Here is a 17,167-nt window from a genome sequence, read left to right on the forward strand (position 1 = left end):
GATACAAGTTAAGTTACCAGCTGATGGGACAGTTGCAAACAAAAGATCACTTCTCCCCTTTTAAGAGCCATAACTGAGCGTTACTAGGAAAAGTTGGGTTGTCAATTTTATTTAGCCATATGGAATTTTGCTCTACAATAATCAATTCTGTGAAAAAAATTTGAATTGCAGAGAAAAAGTTTCAGTAGCTGGAAAACGGGTAGTGCAACTGACTTCTAAACGACTGGCAAGCAACACTTCACACTGTGATATGAGTTCAGTTAACAACAGCTAAGCTGTATTCCAGATCCTGTAAGAAACACATATGTTTTTTCTTTTAAATGGTTTCAGTAGAATTACTAAAGTTATATAAAAGTATAAATAGCATGGTATATCCAGTAACACCATGTGAATTGAATAAACTGATTTATTTAGTATTAAAAAATTATAATAATACTTACAATTACATAACACTTTTCATGTTAAAAGTGCATTAGAAACATTAACTAAGTAGTCCTCAATACCTGGTGAAGGACGTAAGTATTATTATCCCCATTTTACAGATGGGGAAACTGAGGCAGAGAGGTTAAGTAACTTGCCCAAGGCCACAGAGGGAGTCAGTGATAGACCTGGGATCAGAACACATGTTCATGGATCCCAGAACTGTGCTCAGAACACTAGAGCACCCCCCCTCTCGATTTTCTTATGAACAGGAGGGCTTTAGTGCATGATCATCATCCATGATAAGGCTATTTAATTACCAATCATTACTGGCACTGCTATTAGTTGATATGAAATCAGACATGGTTATTGTGTCAATTTTTATATAACACTTCACTTAAATATTTCAAATAGTTTTTAAGGTTAGGAAATTGAAGGAAAGAGTGGCTTGGCTTTTATATATTGTCTTTTACTTTTTAATGTAGCTAAATGTCTCCTTAACTAACAGCACAAAGATAACTGAGTTCCTGTATTTGACACAGATATTTGTAAAGAAACAAAAACCATATACAACAATTTATGGCAATGACTAAAACAAAAAAATCACATTACATTTCCAGAAATTCCTTGGCAGGTTAGCATAGCTATTGCAAACCAACTACTACAAATACTCTTTCTAATGATATCAAAGATTTATCACCGGTGTTTCCAGTGTTGTGCTTTGCTTAGTATGGAGTATCTTCTCTCTTTGGTGACTGCATATAACTCTGGCTCAGTTTAACTGGAGTCATGTGCATGCACTGAAGGGAAACATACCCATAAGTAAAAACAACAGGGAGTCCTTGTGAAACCTTAGAGACTAACAAATTTATTTGGGCGTACGCTTTCGTGGGCTAAAACACACTTCATCAGATGCATGGAGTGGAAAATACAGTACACAGGTGTATACATATATACAGAACATGAAAAGATGGGAGTTGCCTTACAGAGTGGGGGTCACTGCTAACGAGACAATTCAATTAAAGTGGAAGTGGGATATTCTCAACAGTACAATACCAACATCCATAAGTGTTATCAGCAATTGCAACACTGGACCTTTAACATTCCACCTTTCCTGCAAGGAGACAGGCTTTTCCCCTTGTTTGTTTCACAGGAGCGCAGTTGTTTTCCAATGAAATTGACACTGCAGGACAGGAAGGATTTAAAAGGATCACAGTGTACACGTGCTGTCGGTTACTTTATTCACTAATGAATGGTTTTGACAGTGTAACTGTATTTAGGTTGTAAAAGAAAAATCACATTTTATTTCTGCAGACTATGAAATATCTGAAGGCTAAATGTCCCCATCCCCCCCTGAATTTCTAACGTGGGTTATGTTGGCATTTTTAATGTTTGGAGTGTGTTCTCTCTTTATGTATGTGCAATTCCTGTTGATAGCAACAGGATATGGAGTGCAGATAAATGGGCTCTGACTTTCAAGTCCGTATTCATGTAGCAGTCCTTACCTCACCCAAGTAACCCCACTGAAATCAATAGGACGTGAATAAAGACTTGAAGGATTTTGCCCACAGAGTGAAATCCACCCAATGCAGAGGACCAGTAGGAGGCCTAGGAACCAAGTCATTCGTTGAGGCCTTACGTGTGACTTGCGTGGTTCCAAGGTTTGTGCTAGCTCTCTGCATGGGGTGGATTTCACCTACAGACAGGAACACACAGACCCTATTTATTTCACTGCTTACTCACTAATGCAGCTGGGAAATGGACAGAGTTTGCATCTACGGAGAGTGTTTCTAACACATTACGTAGAGATATGTTACTTGTAATTTTTTTTTTAAAACCACTAGTTTTAAAAATATGCAGTTTATTAGAGAGTGTTTGGGTTTTTTTAAGGGGGAAAACGGAATATGGTCAATCATAAGAAGTTTCAGATTAGCAGCCTGAAGCCCAAGCTTTTTCTCAGTAGTTAAAACTCCCCATGAATTGAGGTTTTTACAACCTCTTTGGAACATCTCTATATTTATCGGCCCTCAGCCCAATTTATCTCCAACAGGCACCTACAACTGCTGCAGCATAGTGACAGTATTACCTAATTGTGGGTGTTCTGGGCACTCTCGTCTCCTTCAGAAGTCAAGGGGAGCAAAGTCCATTCAGGATCTTATAAGATCAGGTTCTTAAAACTGGCACCTAAATTTAAATGCAACAAAATGTCAATTCTAGTTTTACAAACTCATGATATCAGGGGGTTTTGTTGTCTCAAAGGGAAAGGTTCTAACTTAAATGAGGTCACTTTAATGTTAATGACTACTCATTTTAACCAAAGTTCTCTGGATAGCCACACCTGTATATAGATATCTGATAAATAAACAACAGCTGTATTAAAATGGCATTAGGAACTTTTGCTGTAACCTTAGGGTTTTACTTTCTATAATGCATTTCCAAATCACGAGGAAGTCACTGGATGTGCCTTTTAAATTATGTGTAAAGGGCTGGTCCTAACATCAGGGCTCATATGAAACCTTGTGAGTAAGGCATAGGAGTTAATTAAAGATAACTTGTCTAGACAGCCACTTTTAGACAGTTCTGCACAATGTTGCCTTATCCCTGTAGGATGGGCAAGTTCTCAGTACCCTTCTGTGAGCATTACAAAAACCTACACAAGAAGACAGGAGAGGTCACACACACAGGAACTTTGAGGTAACATGATCAAAGATGACTTCCTGTTTTTAACCTAACCAATTGCAGAGCTCATGCAAGTGCTTAAAGAAATAAAAATGAAAAATCTTGAGGAAATGAACAAAAGCAAATCATTTGAGGTTTGGATGTTGGACCAGCCCTTTAATGTTATGCCCCAGTAGGCACAGCACTGTTTAACATTTAAAATGTGGGTCTACAAACTGATATATTCCATAGCTCCACTTCACCCGATACCTCCTAAGGAAAACACAAGTTCCATATCTTGTCTACCAATCTCCTGTACAGCTTGGCTCTGTCCCATTTAGTCTCCCATGCTGCTTCTCTCATCTCTAGATCTTCAGTGCTCTGCTATCCTTTTCTATTTTCTCCTTTTCAAAGTCTCTCCATTACTTAATGCCCAACATCATACTCCAAGGGTACACTTATACTGCAATAAAAGACTACTGGCTAAGCCATGACTGGCCTGAGTCAGCTGACTTAGGCTCGCAGGACTCAGGCTGTGGGGCTAAAAACTGCAGTATAGATCATTGGACTTGGGCTGCAACCATGGCTCTGAAGCCTCGCAAGGGTGGAGGGTATCAGAGATCAGGTACGAGCCCAACCTTGAACATCTGCACTGCAATTTGTAGCCCCGCACACCATGTGCCCAATTCAGCTGACCAGGCTCTGAGACTGGGTGCTGGAAGTTTTTTATTGCAGGATAGACGTACCCGTAGAGTACATTTAATGACTGCTCCCATCAGTATCGGCAGCTGTGACGTTAAGACCCCTTTATTCTAAATCTGAGCCTTTGAAGTAATCTACTGAATCCACCATCAAATGCGGCATGATGCCTTGCTGGCCCTATCCTGTGTCAGGAGTTCGATGCTAGTAGATTAGAATGTAGCAGGTCATGAAATTCTTCAGGTATCCACATCCTTTATGTTGAATACCCATGTTTTTAAATATATATATGATATACAAACAAGACAATTCATTCTCAGCTTTGGCAGGTAACTTAATATTTTGACACAGATTTTGTTTTAAATTATTATTCCTAAAACAATTTAAAATTTTGTTTGAAAGTTTCTGTAGTTCAGCAATAGCTTGAGCTCTGGTTTGTTTAAGGTGCTCCTCATTTGCGGTATTCTTCTCTAAGATCTCAGAATGTTCCATTTTACCAGTAGCCCAGGATTACTCATTCACTTAGAGCTCAATCCCCAACACTCATACTTGCATGAGTCGACCTTTTCTTCGGAGAGTGCGCCCAGCGATTGCAATGGGATTATTTGTGGGTGAAATCCACTCCTGTGCAGAAGATCAGCACAAGTCATGAGGACTATGCACCACTGACACCCTCAACAACTTTTGAGAGTAGAAGAGATACATAAGCTTTATACTGGCCCTCTGCACATGGCTGAATTTCACCCAGACATAACTCCACTGCATCTGTGAGACTGCTCAAGGAAGTAAGGAATAGTTCTATGAGTAACAGTTTACAGGATTGGGCCCTTCCACAGCATTTTGGCAGAGTTTAGATGATCTATTGTAATACAAAACTGATGTTACAGAAATTGCACCCTTTGTTGCAGATTCTGATAAATTTATAAGTATTTGACGGGAAATATTTTACTTTGCATGAAAGTAAGTTTACATGCTGAGAAAAAAACGTTAGATCAGTCTGCATGCAGCAATAGAGACAACATGCTTCTGGCATTGACATGCACATCCAGAAGGCAAAAAATGTCTAAGATGGCTAACATTAACAAGGCAAAAGGAAAAGGAAAAGGTAATGACTATACCAATTTACATGCCATAATGCAACCAAAATATGCACAAAAGTATTTAAGGATCTTTGAATCAATATCTTCTAGTAAGATCTAAGAGGAAATATCAATCATTTTAACCAGATGATTGCTACAAGAGAAGACTGCATTAATTACAGTGTTCATCACCGCAAATAAAGAAAATCTATTTTCTTTTTTGCAAGTAATATATGTGAAATAAAAGCCTCATTGAATCTTGTATAAAACCTGCAGGTAGCCATTATTGTTTAAAAATAGATCTACATTAAACAAAAAATAGTATATCCTATCCCATTGACTATATTCATAAACTAAAATAAAAAAAAACAAAAAAATTAGCAATAAAACATTTAGCTAAATCTAAATAATAATGCTCATTTAGAACAAGAACCTTCACAAACATAGTACAATTTTGTCTTATAGTTTTTTTTAATATTCTCTTTATACTTGATATGATTATGTCAATAATAGAGATTTGCTTATTATTAAGGGTTATTATTAAACATGCAAAATTCATTGCATGAAGCATATGCAAAATGTGTTAAATTCCCTTCTACCAATAAAAATTTTTTAACTGCTTTTTCTTTCAGGCTCCCATATTCTATAGCTCCATGGGATTTAAACCAATATTTAAATTGGAATTTAGACAAAAAAAACCTCATATTTTTCTAAGTTACCTTGGGGAAAGCAGGAAGTGACTCTGAACTCCACACTGTCATTAAATTACTGAACACTGCTCTCCTTTACTACCCTATTCTGCAGCCTACTAAATGAATACGTGTGAGTGGGTTGTAAGGGGTTACAGTTCTGTTTCACACTCTCATTAACAAAAGTTTTATAGCAAAATATTGGTATTAGTAGAACTGGCTAACAATGAACTTGAGTAGTGGGGTAAATTAAATTAATATAACAATGGCACCTGGATCACAGAATAATCTCATGGAGATTAAAGTTAACACAAGTATTATTATTTTTATTACTATTAAATATGCAATTTTATCCTTGAGCTAATATTTGTCCTGTGCGCTAGTTATCATCAGTCCTAAATATCTGGCCTGTACTGAAAATCTGTTTAAATTTGCGTCTGCTTTGTGCAATTGAGTCTCAAAGCACAGGAGTCTGACATTATTTCATTAAAAAAAAAAATCAACCTAGTACGTGTCCATATTTTTCTAAAAGCAATAGTTTTGAAACATCTTGCTTTGAACAAACTTACACAGTGCCCCCCGCCCCAGTTACCCCTCCCTTTCAGTCACTTGTGCTGTTGTTTCATCAGGAGTCATCAGGAAGACCAGAAGGAAGAGCCCCTCAGGGCCTACTGCTCACATTTCATGCTATCCACATTTATGGGCTGAAGCCTTTCCATTTTAAGGTGGGTTGTTTTTCTTTTCAGCCTATTTGATGCTCTTTCATCCTTTCTAATACGCTTTTCCAGTGCCAGAGGGGAGGTGGAAAAGGACAATAGAAATTATGCAAATATATTAAAAATATACCAAAAATGGATAACCTCATAAGAATAACCCTACAGTCAGTAGTGTGAATAAATGGACACTGTGTATTACATGAGCTCCTACTAAGACAACTTCTCTTTGCTGCAAAGCCAAATCCTGAATGAGTGTCCTTTTCCCTCCCCCTTCTCCTGTACTTTTTACCCTACAATTTCCAGGCCCAACTGGAACCAACAAGGCAAAGGCCTAAAAATTCTAGGGCAAAGGTCCATTTTCCACTGCGTGATTTGTTCATGTCTATTAGCTTCATACTACACTTAGTAAGCTCGGGTGTACAAACTGTGGGTTGACATAGGAGAACCCTTCAAAATCTGTTTGGTCTATATTAGAAATGACCAGCTGATCAGGCGGTGTTAACACTGGTTGTCCTCGAGTAAAGAATTTGTCGAAGTTTTCAGCACCTTTGCCACACTAAAAGAGAAAAGGGAAAAAAATATCATTAGATGAAAAAAACATCAACGACACCTGCTGGCAGTGCTGTCTCTTGGCAACTCATTCAAGATAGATATTGTAGGCTTCTCTCACGTTTTACCTTTACAGGTAGCTAGGATGCAATTTTCTTCCCTGATGTTAAAACATATGGCAAAGATGCAAGGTGAGGAGAAAATGAAAAATGTGTAACACATGGAGTAGCAGGATTGTGATGTCATAGAGTTCTTTCCAGAAGTACTGTGTGGCTCAGGACTATGGTACAAATATGAATGGAAAAGGTGGGGCAAACCTCCCCCCTGCAGCTACTCAGGTAGATGCACAATGTCTTTGTTCCACAGAGTTATCATGTGAGTAAAATTACTCATATATATAAAGCTGGAACATGAATCTGTCAACTACTGGCAGCATTATACAGTTGGAAGGATCAGATTTTTATCAGTAAATGTCAATTTCACTGCACACACAAACTGATGAAAAAATACTTCCATCAATAATAACTGACATTTACAGATAGACAAAGTAAGAAAAATGCTGCTTGCCAACTCATGAGAGTTTATTTTAAGGATATTTACTTTGTATATTTTGACATGTGACATTGACAATTTGAGTTTCAATGGTTATAAAGCTTTCACTTTTTATATCTGTGTGTCCGCTGTCATTAAATAATTATTGTCTGAACCCCCGATGGTCTGATGCACTATAATTTCCCGCAATTGTGAACATTTAAATATGTGAAAATAGGAAAAAAACACTTAAAAATAAACATTGATATTATCTGTCGAAATGGTAAACAAATAAAAACTGAATTCTGCCAAGCCTAATTCTACAGCATGCACCTGACTATGAACTTTGACTCCCAGCTTTTTTAGTTGGACCTCACATGAGTATGTCATTGTTCACAACTATGCATTTTCTTAATACTTTGTCTTGCCTCAAAGAAAAACTAACCCAAATGCACCATAACTCCCATTTGGAGAATTGAGAGACTAGCCTGTGTTGAATCTGAGCAGACCCCTTTGTAACTTAAGCCTGGTGAAATTCTATCCAGTTTGGTAGGTACAGTTTTAGCATGCTGTTTTCTGGGTCTTTAAGAGTATGTCTACACAGCAATTAAAAACTTGTGACTGGCCTGGGTCAGCTGACTTGGGCTCACGTGGCTCAGACTAAGGAACTCTAACTGCAGTGTAGAGGCTTGGGCTGGAGTCTGGGCTCTAGGACCTGTCATAAACAGATAGCTAAGGGTTAATGTCTCTTTCACCTGAAGCACCTGACCAGAGGACCAATCAGGAAACAGGATTTTTTTTCAACTCTAGGTGGAGGGAAGTTTGTGTCTGAGTCTTTGTCTGTCTGCCTGCTTTTCTCTCAGCTTTGAGAAGTGATTTCTGTTTTCTAATCTTCTGTTTCCAAGTTGTAAGGACAAAGAGATCAAATAGTGAGTTATATGATTTCTTTTCTTTGGTATTTACATGTCTATAGTTGCTGGAGTGCTTTGATTTGTATTCTTTTTGAATAAGGCTGTTTATTCAATATTCTTTTAAGCAATTGACCCTGTATTTGTCACCTTAATACAGAGAGACCATTTTTATGTATTTTTCTTTCTTTTTATATAAAGCTTTCTTTTTGAGACCTGTTGGAATTTTTCTTTACTGGGAAACTTCAGGGAAATTGAGTCTGTACTCACCAGGGAATTGGTGGGAGGAAGAAGTCAGAGGGAGATCTGTGTGTGTTAGATTTATTCTCCTGACTTTGCATACCTCTGGGTGAGGGGGGAAAGAGAGATTAACTCTCAGTAATTCTGTTCTCCAGGACTGGAAAACGGGGAGGGGGGAGTCCCTCTGTTTAGATTCACAGAGCTTGTGTCTGTGTATCTCTCCAGGAGCACCTGGAGGGGGGAAGGGAAAAAGGATTATTTCCCTTTGTTGTGAGACTCAAGGGATTTGGGTCTTGGGGTCCCCAGGGAAGGTTTTTCAGGGGGACCAGAGTGTCCCAAAACACTCTAATTTTTTGGGTGGTGGCAGCAAGTACCAGGTCCAAGCTGGTAACTAAGCTTGGAGGTTTTCATGCTAACCCCCATATTTTGGACGCTAAGGTCCAAATCTGAGACTAGGTTATGACAGGACCCTGCAAGGTTATTGAAATGATACTGAATTCTAAAGCCACTGCTAATCCTGAAATCAGCTCTGCAAGACATTTATTCCAACTCAGATGTCAAGACTATATGAGATTTCTTAGATAGGAGAGGCAAGTTGTGTCTGCCAAAGGAAGGAGTTATAAAGGCCCGGAGTGGAGATGGCAGGACACAACTGGTTCTATTTCACAGATAGGGAGATTTCTTTTCTCATAAAGGCCAAAGAGGTATAGTTGTGCATATCAGCTCCAGGCAGAAAGCAATGGAGTCAGAACATAAACATGAAGAGTTCAGTTGTCATGGAAAGCTTGAGGGCAGCGTCGAGGAGGACAGAAAACACTCAGAGCAAAGCAGCATTACTGGCAAGTAAAAGGGGATGGAGGAATGGAATGAGCACAACAAAACTAGCTTGGCTGGAAGAAACTGAGTGCACACTCGGGTAATACTGGACTTTGTATCCTCTGGAGAAGCCTAAAGGAACTTAAAGGCAAATCAGGTTCTCTCCAGGATGTTAGTGGTACAGTGCAATACTGGGTAGTGTGTGCCTGTACTACAAGTCCTGTGAAAATGTCTTCCCATTTTACATGCTCCTTTCCTCTCTGCTAACTTCTGTAGGGTGTCTGCACTACTTTACATTGCATTTAATGGGAATGTTTGCATTCAGCCTTCAAGGAGGGTATACCACTACGCACCCCCTTCTAACCTGGGAACAGATGGTTCATTTGAAGGTCTCGTCTGCATTGTCTAACACCAATGCAAACTAGGGTAGGGTTGAAGAGGAGCAGAGGGAACTCAAGTGATCAGATACATGAGTCATATGCTACTTTGGACAAAGTTCACTTATACCGTGTTCCCAATTATCTTGTAGAGCACCTAGCAGAAATAATAATGATACTGAAGCGTAAGCAAAGCTGCAAAGAATTTTTGCTATCTTGGGCACAAGATGCCTTATGTTTTAAATAAAAACTGCATGCGCAGGACACTGACTATAGTGTTCACAAGGCTATTTGTTCAGTTTATTATCAACACAAACAGAAACACACTCCAACTGGTTAAAGAGTTATGTTAGTTTGCTTATCATTTCACCCAGCGTTCTGAACATGTGCTCACCGAACACCTCGATGCCCACTGAAGCCAGTGCATTTTGGTACAGAAGTGCTGAAGAACAAGAATGGACAGTACTGAATTTTGGTGAAGGGTAAAACTCTCCATCTTCAGGGTTGTGAGAAAGCAGGCATGTTCCACAATTAATAACCATCAAATCAATCTAGAGTCATGGCAATCAATTCAAAGCAGCAGTAAAGGGGCTCACTTAACTGGAAAACTTTTTTTTTAAATTTTTTTTTATAAGATCTTTGACAAATGCATTTTATGCTGCCAAAAGGAAAACTAATGACCAATAAGTGCTTTCAGTCAATGGAAGATCAGCAGGTGATGCAAAGATGAACCATTTAAATAATTTTATCACTGATAGTCTAACCACCTGCTTTATAAATCTTATTACCACAAAATTGCTGTAACTAGCGTAACTCTGAAGAGTAAGACTGTTCTACGTCTTGATGAAAAAATATTCTTTCAGTCACAGTTCCCTGTTGCATAGGCTAGAATTAGAATATTCTAAGCACACACAGGAAGGTGACATCTCCTTCAAGCTGCTGTCACAGATTGTTGGTCAAATACCAGTAAAACGGCAAAAGAATTTAATCTAGAACCTGCAAGTATTTTATTATTGGGTTGTGCTGATACATAGCCTTCCTAAACTATACACTATAATCAGAGATGATTTGGGGAGGCTCACACTATTATATTCCATGTGTGTTCCTAAACAAATTGCCACTAGCTGACATGAAATTAAGTTTGTATTTAATCTACTGAAATGCAAAATATCTTATCTCCTCTGGCCCTGTATAAAAATTACTTGGACTTAAAACAAAAGGGAAACATTAACTGGCTTTTTTGTCATTTTGTTTTACATGAAGTCTAAAAATGTCTCCAAATAATCTTTTCCTACCCTCATTCATGAACAGCAACTACAGTATGTCAACATATAGCTTGTGTCAGATTTCTTAAGCCCTGTCTGTAGCAGATGCTTACGCTGATTCAGGCACACAGGTGGTAGTAATATTGGGAGTCCTTGGTTATAAAGGCCACAAACATCTTTAATGTTGCATCATCTATTCCTTCTAAGAGGGAATCTAATTATCAGGTTGTTAAAAATGCCTCTGGACCCAGTGGCCTACGCCAAGGCTCCCATTATTGGAGCTGAAACAGGACTAGCAACAATGGGAAATTTTGGGAAAATGTCTCCATTGTCGATCCCCCTTCTACTATGTCTGCAGTCACTTAACAATAATTCTGCATCTGGCATGAATGAATCCTATTACAATCTTTATCACATTCACTATTGCTTGTAGTTTTCAAAGTGTAAAATTATTTTCCTTTAGACTAGTTTTTGTTTCCTTTTAATTTCTGCTCTGACTCTTGATACATATTGTTTAAAATTTGCCAAGAGATTATCCTAATTTTTGAAAATCTAGTTTCTGAAACAGGGTTTTTCTTCCCAGGTTTCTGTGTTTAGATGGATGACCATTCGTGGATAGCTTTCAAAACAAGCCTGGTGAATTGGTAACTGGATAAAAGAATTTTTCACAGGTACAGTACAAATTCATATCTTGCGTAGGTCTAGGGCATCCAAAAATCATTTCATGGCAGTTTGGTGGACTATGTGAAATATATTAGAGCTCTCAGCCATGTTCCTGGTAAAAAGGCAGTATCCAAAAAGTACTTTGCATCTGTGACAAAATGTCAAGTTGTAGGATTCCGCATGAAGCTGAAGAACTCTCTCTCCGATGCAGACACACACAAACTCTTGGTTTGGAGTGAAGGAGACCTGCTTGGCCTGGCTTTCACCAGGAGGTCAGGCTAGATGAACATGATGGTCCCCACTGGCCTTAAAAGTCTGAGAGTCAGTAGAACAGTCCTGCAGCTCCATGCAAGGTCCTAAAGCCTGAAAATCTCCTGTAACACTCTTTCTGGACGTATCAAAAGAAAGCCCAAGGAGAGAACAGGCAGTGGGGTTTGAACTTTCTTTTTCAGCCAATTCAGGTTTGAGGCAGGAGGTGCAAAGTAGCCCATTCTGCATTCGTTCGATGGATAACTGAGGAAATCAATCCCCCGAGGCTATCCAAGAGTCTGGCATCTTTCACAAGCAACTAAATTCACTTAAAAAATAAGAAAAAAAAGGCAGAGTTTCTTCCATATTCTTTTTTTTTTTTTTTTTTTTTTGCAGAGTATGACAGATTTGTGTATGTCTGTATGTAACCATAAACCCCATTTTGTTTTGTAAATGAAATTTTGATTATAAATTGTCTGTGCTTCACTGTTGCCTTTTAACTTCCAACTTAGATTTGGCTATTGTGGTTATTAGCAGAGACTCTCTGTGCCCCTAGCAGTGGACTAATGATGGAGAGCAAGCAAGAGTCATTAACATGAATGATCTTCCATTCAAATGGAAGCACCTTTCGAACAATGAGCTGGCTGCAGCCGAGAACAACCAGTGTCCCAGGTGGAATTTAACTAAGCAATGAATCACCTGACAAGGGACATGAAGCCACTCGGGGGTGTCACCTGAGAGAGAGGGCTGAAACTTTGGGTATGGCTACACTTACAGCTGTGCAGAGCTGGGAGTTACAGCTGTCTTCGTAGGGAAAGCGCCGCAGTGTGGCCAGACTGACAGCTACCAGCGCTGCAGTGTGGCCACATACGCAGCATTTGCAGCGCTGTTGGGAGTGGCTGAACAGGCATTCTGGGATACCTCTGAATATATCTGGAGGCCAATTACAGAGCTTTTGGTGGCCATACTGGCGGAGCAGCTCTGCATCACCAGCGCTGCAATTGTTATACCCCAAGCAGAGCTGGAGTACAGCCAGCGCTGCAGCCAGGGAGATGCAGCGCTGTATGTGCCTTGCAAGTGTGGACGGTGAGTAAGTTGCAGCACTGTAAACCCACCGCCAGCGCTGCAACTCTCCAGTGTAGCCATACCCTTTGTAAAAGGACTTTCTTCAGGAAGGGGAAAGGAGACCACAACAAAAAGATAAGGCTGGCCAGGAAGAAAGGAAGAATCCTGGACCTGCTAGAAGAACACTGACTAAGACCCAGAGGACTCTGAAGGGGTGAGGAAAATGAGACAGGGACATTTGTGCGAGCTTTGTTATTTTTCCATAGACCTCTATCTTTCTTATGTTTATCTATGGGCTTGTCTGCACTGGCCAGCTAAATCAGTGCCACTGCAATCAATGCAGTGGCATCGATTTAGTGGGTCTGGTGAAGACTCGATAAGTCGATGGGAGCGCGCTCTCCCATTGACTTCAGTATTCCACCTCCCCGAGAGGCAGAAGCTAAGTTGGCAGGAGAGTGCTGACACAGCGCAGTGTAGACACCACATTAAGTTGATGCAAATTATGTCACTCAGGGGGTGATTTTTTCACACTACTGAGCGATGTAAGTTACATCGACTTAAGGGTAGCATAGACTAGGCCTAAGAGTAAAGTGTAATTGGATGCATATGTCAATTTGAAAAATGGGACTTAGGTGCTTTTGAAAATTTTACCCTGAAGTCTGATGACTTCTCTTGATAAATGAAGAGACTCAAGAAGTACTTTATTAATTAAAAACATACTTCCAGATGTAGAAAGGCATAATTATATCTCAGTCTCAGGTAGCCAGGGAAAATTGGCTAGTTTGTTCTATAGTTGCTTCAATTTTATTTTACTTATATAATTAATTATAATGCATTTGTCAAAACAAAAAGTTCTAGGGTATTAAAAAAAAATCAATGTAATATTTCAATATAGTTATATAAAAGCAGGGCCAATTTTTCCTCTTAGTTACACCAGTGTTACAAACATATAACATGATAGGAAAGTACCTCTATTGTCTGCAAAAAAAACGTCCTATTCTGCAAGCCCACTTTCTCCTGGTTAGTCCCTTACAGGACTACATGTATAAGTAAGAACTACTTGTGCATATAAAAGTTGCAGGACTGGGCCTCAAGGAACTGATTCCCTATTTCAGTTACAAGAGCCGCTTATACCTAGTAAGATTTTCTGCAAAATGACATAATTAAATCCAGTTTTACAAATACTTGTAGGCTCTTATGAAGATGTTTTTACCCGAAAATCAATATAAATAGAATTAGTTACTAGGATGTATTGGTAAACCAATAACAAAGGACACAAGATTTGTATTTAAAATGATTGTCTAAGAATGTAAAGCAGCCACATTAATACTAGATTTATCTAGGTATGTTTCAACAGCAACCTGTATAAATAAAATAAGTCACAATCAGCAGCCGAGAAAAAGCACAGCTGGTGATGAATCCCCTAATATGATATAAATAGGAGCTGTGATAGAGCTTTCTGCAATTAAATGTGACATATTGGAATCAGATTGTATTTCATGCTTTTAGTACTTTACATCCTTTATTAAAGTTTCATATGGGAAACGTGGGTCTAGAGCCTGTGAGGTGCTGAGGTTATTCTCCTTAACTTCCATGGGAGTTCAGCACACTCAGCTCTTTGGAGGATCAGACATGCTGATACTAATGGAGATATGGTTTATTTTTAGCTTTAATTTTGACACAAACATTGCATGATGAAAAATGTACATAATTTGTGTCTGAAAAAGCAATTCCCTAGCTGTCTGCCCGGTTGGAGAACCACCAATGGTCATGAATAGAACCATGTGCATTTCCTTACTTATTTACACAATTGTGTGTGTGTGTGTGTGTGTGTGTGTGTGTGTGTGTGTGTGTGTGTGTGTGTGTGTGTGTGACACATTCACTTTTTATGATAAGCCTGACTTTTACTAGCTCAGTGTATGCGTCTCTTGGTATGCAAGCATACCTCCTGTTGAGGTTAAAGTATGCATATGACTCTCAAAAAGAGACGACTATACATAGGTGCAGGAAATAGAGGTGCGTGGGGTTTCCATATATACAGGATTTACACCTTGGTTCAATGGCTCTCAGCACTCCCACTATAAAAACTGTTCTAGCACCCCTGAGAATATATGCTCTCCTTGGGTAGCACCTGCCCTCTGTTCACTGATCCATCTTTAGTGAGATTTACTCTAACATTCCAAATCTCTGAATAGCTTCAAACAGTTGCCATCAATTGGTCAGAGAAATGTACTTTTCTCTTCCATATGTGAAGAGCCTGCACCATCTTCCATCCAACCTCCCTGACCCCTAAATACAGAACACTGGCCCAAGAACCGTGAGCAACAATATTCAGTCCTGCATAGTGGCAGGTTTGAGGTCTGATACCTTCTGATCCTGAAGACCAAGAATTGAGCATTTTTATATTATTGGAAAGGGTTGATTCTAATGAAACACACAGCATTTACCTCCAGCCATGAAATGTACCCAAATATCAGATCTCACAGTAAAGGCAAGCTATTCAGGTCATTCATTTATAGAAGAGTTTTAATCTAAATTAATTTATTGGGATTTTTCTCCTACTCTGAGCCCTCTAGAGTTGCTATAACATAAAAAACAAAACAAAACAAAAAACCAAACCAAGAAATGCTTTGGAAAGGGGTTTTTAACATTGTTTTTCTATAAAACACATAGCATATGCAGAAATACATGATAGCATGGTATTGTATAAAGCTTTGTGATGACCCATGTCACTCAAGGTTTCATCATTCCTGAGTAACGTGGCCATCCCGGACTCATGCTGATAAAACAGTTAAAGCATACTGTTGTGTGCTCCCCATCCATCTACATGGAGTACGATTACATAGATTCTTCAAAGTAGATTAGACTTACTGTACTAAAATTAATTAAGGGATCAATTACTTATTTGGATTTCTAAAACTATGCTTATCCAATGGTCCAGATACATGCACACTACATAGTAACAAACCTTACACATAAATCAGATTAATTATAAACTCTCCTCCACTATGAACATGGCAGGAGTACCGAAAACCACCCTAGTAAATTACCTATATCCCTTAATTAATCTACCCTCTTACTGAAAACCTTGGGAGAGAGAAGAGCCTTGTGGCACACCTGGAAATTCAACCAACTTGGACTCTGCAAAAACCAATATGGGAAGCATAGTTTGAAGTTGAAGCTTTTTAGTGAAAATACCCCAGCAGTTATATCATGGGCTGTCAGTTCAAGTGTTCAGGGGAATAGCTGCCATGCCCCCAAAGAGACAGGCAATTTCTCAGGTAAACAGACACCATGCCATTTAGAGCTTTCCAGATTAAAACCTAGCTCCTTAAACTGAAGCCAGTGCAGATCACAGAACACAAGTGTTGAGTGCTCCTTGTGGGGAAAGCCCATCAAAAGTAGGCAGTCCGCTGAATTGTGCACTGGATGAGGTTTCCGAATGGTGTTCACGTGTAGCTAACATTATGGTAATGCAATTCTGAGCTGCAAATACATGGAGCACCAATAAGGCCTGCGTCTAAAAGAATAGGTCACAACACTTCAGCCAAACATAGATAGAAAGCATTAAGGAAGTAGGGATTTTATTATACAGAAAATCTCTGCAAATTGACTCCCATTTAGTCAACTGTGTGTTTTCATGTAGCACAGCTATATCAAAGGCTTCCTATCAGGAACTCAGTAAGACTTTTGTGGCATTTTTGATGATGCTCTACCTACACTGGCAGTCTGTCATCATCAAAGTGCCTGGTTTAAGAAATGTCACACCTTTTGGGATACAGCTGTCTTGCAATGCCATCAAGCTGGCATTAGCCTCATACCACAGGGAGGCTTGACTGCAAACAGTGCATTTTAAAAGGGAGACATCCTGCGTCTCACTCACCACTTTAGGCTTGAATGGCGGCTGAATCTCTCTGTTCTCCAGTTTCTCCCAGTCGATTCTCCTGAAGAATGCATGCTCCCTGACATCACGCTCCCCCTCAGGCCCACAGCCAAGCCTTTTTGCAGGGTGTTTTGTCATTAACTATAAATCAATAAAACACCAAATGATTAAATTGACTTTTGGAATGAAAGAGTAACCGACTGTCCACAGGTCGAATTGCTATTGCTCCTCATGTGAAGATGTAGCTCAGCAATAAAATCCGTGTGAAAAGCTACACTTTATTTTTAAAGTGTTAATTTCTTTATTTCAAAGCTAGAGATTGCCTGTAGGCACTGAAAGTAAAGGCCACTCTTTAAACCC

General features: G+C 39.2%; 1 protein-coding gene across 5 annotated transcripts in view; it reads right to left on the minus strand.

The window, feature by feature from the left end:
- Positions 1-1,377: 1,377 nt before the first annotated feature.
- The window catches only part of PRKCA (protein kinase C alpha), a 311,156-nt gene continuing 295,366 nt past the window's right edge, over positions 1,378-17,167 (minus strand). For 4 of the 5 annotated variants that reach the window (XM_030534521.1, XM_030534525.1, XM_030534526.1 and 1 more), the window contains 3 exons: positions 16,808-16,948; positions 10,077-10,124; positions 1,378-6,817 (listed from right to left, as the gene is read on the minus strand). In XM_030534521.1, the coding sequence (XP_030390381.1) occupies positions 6,653-6,817; positions 10,077-10,124; positions 16,808-16,948 (354 nt within the window). In that variant the 3' untranslated portion in view covers positions 1,378-6,652. The remainder of the gene's footprint in view (positions 6,818-10,076; positions 10,125-16,807; positions 16,949-17,167) is intronic. The other variant, XM_030534523.1, reaches the window with a different exon arrangement.

This window comes from Gopherus evgoodei, chromosome 15 (genome assembly GCF_007399415.2).
Source record: "Gopherus evgoodei ecotype Sinaloan lineage chromosome 15, rGopEvg1_v1.p, whole genome shotgun sequence".
NCBI lineage: Eukaryota > Metazoa > Chordata > Testudines > Testudinidae > Gopherus > Gopherus evgoodei.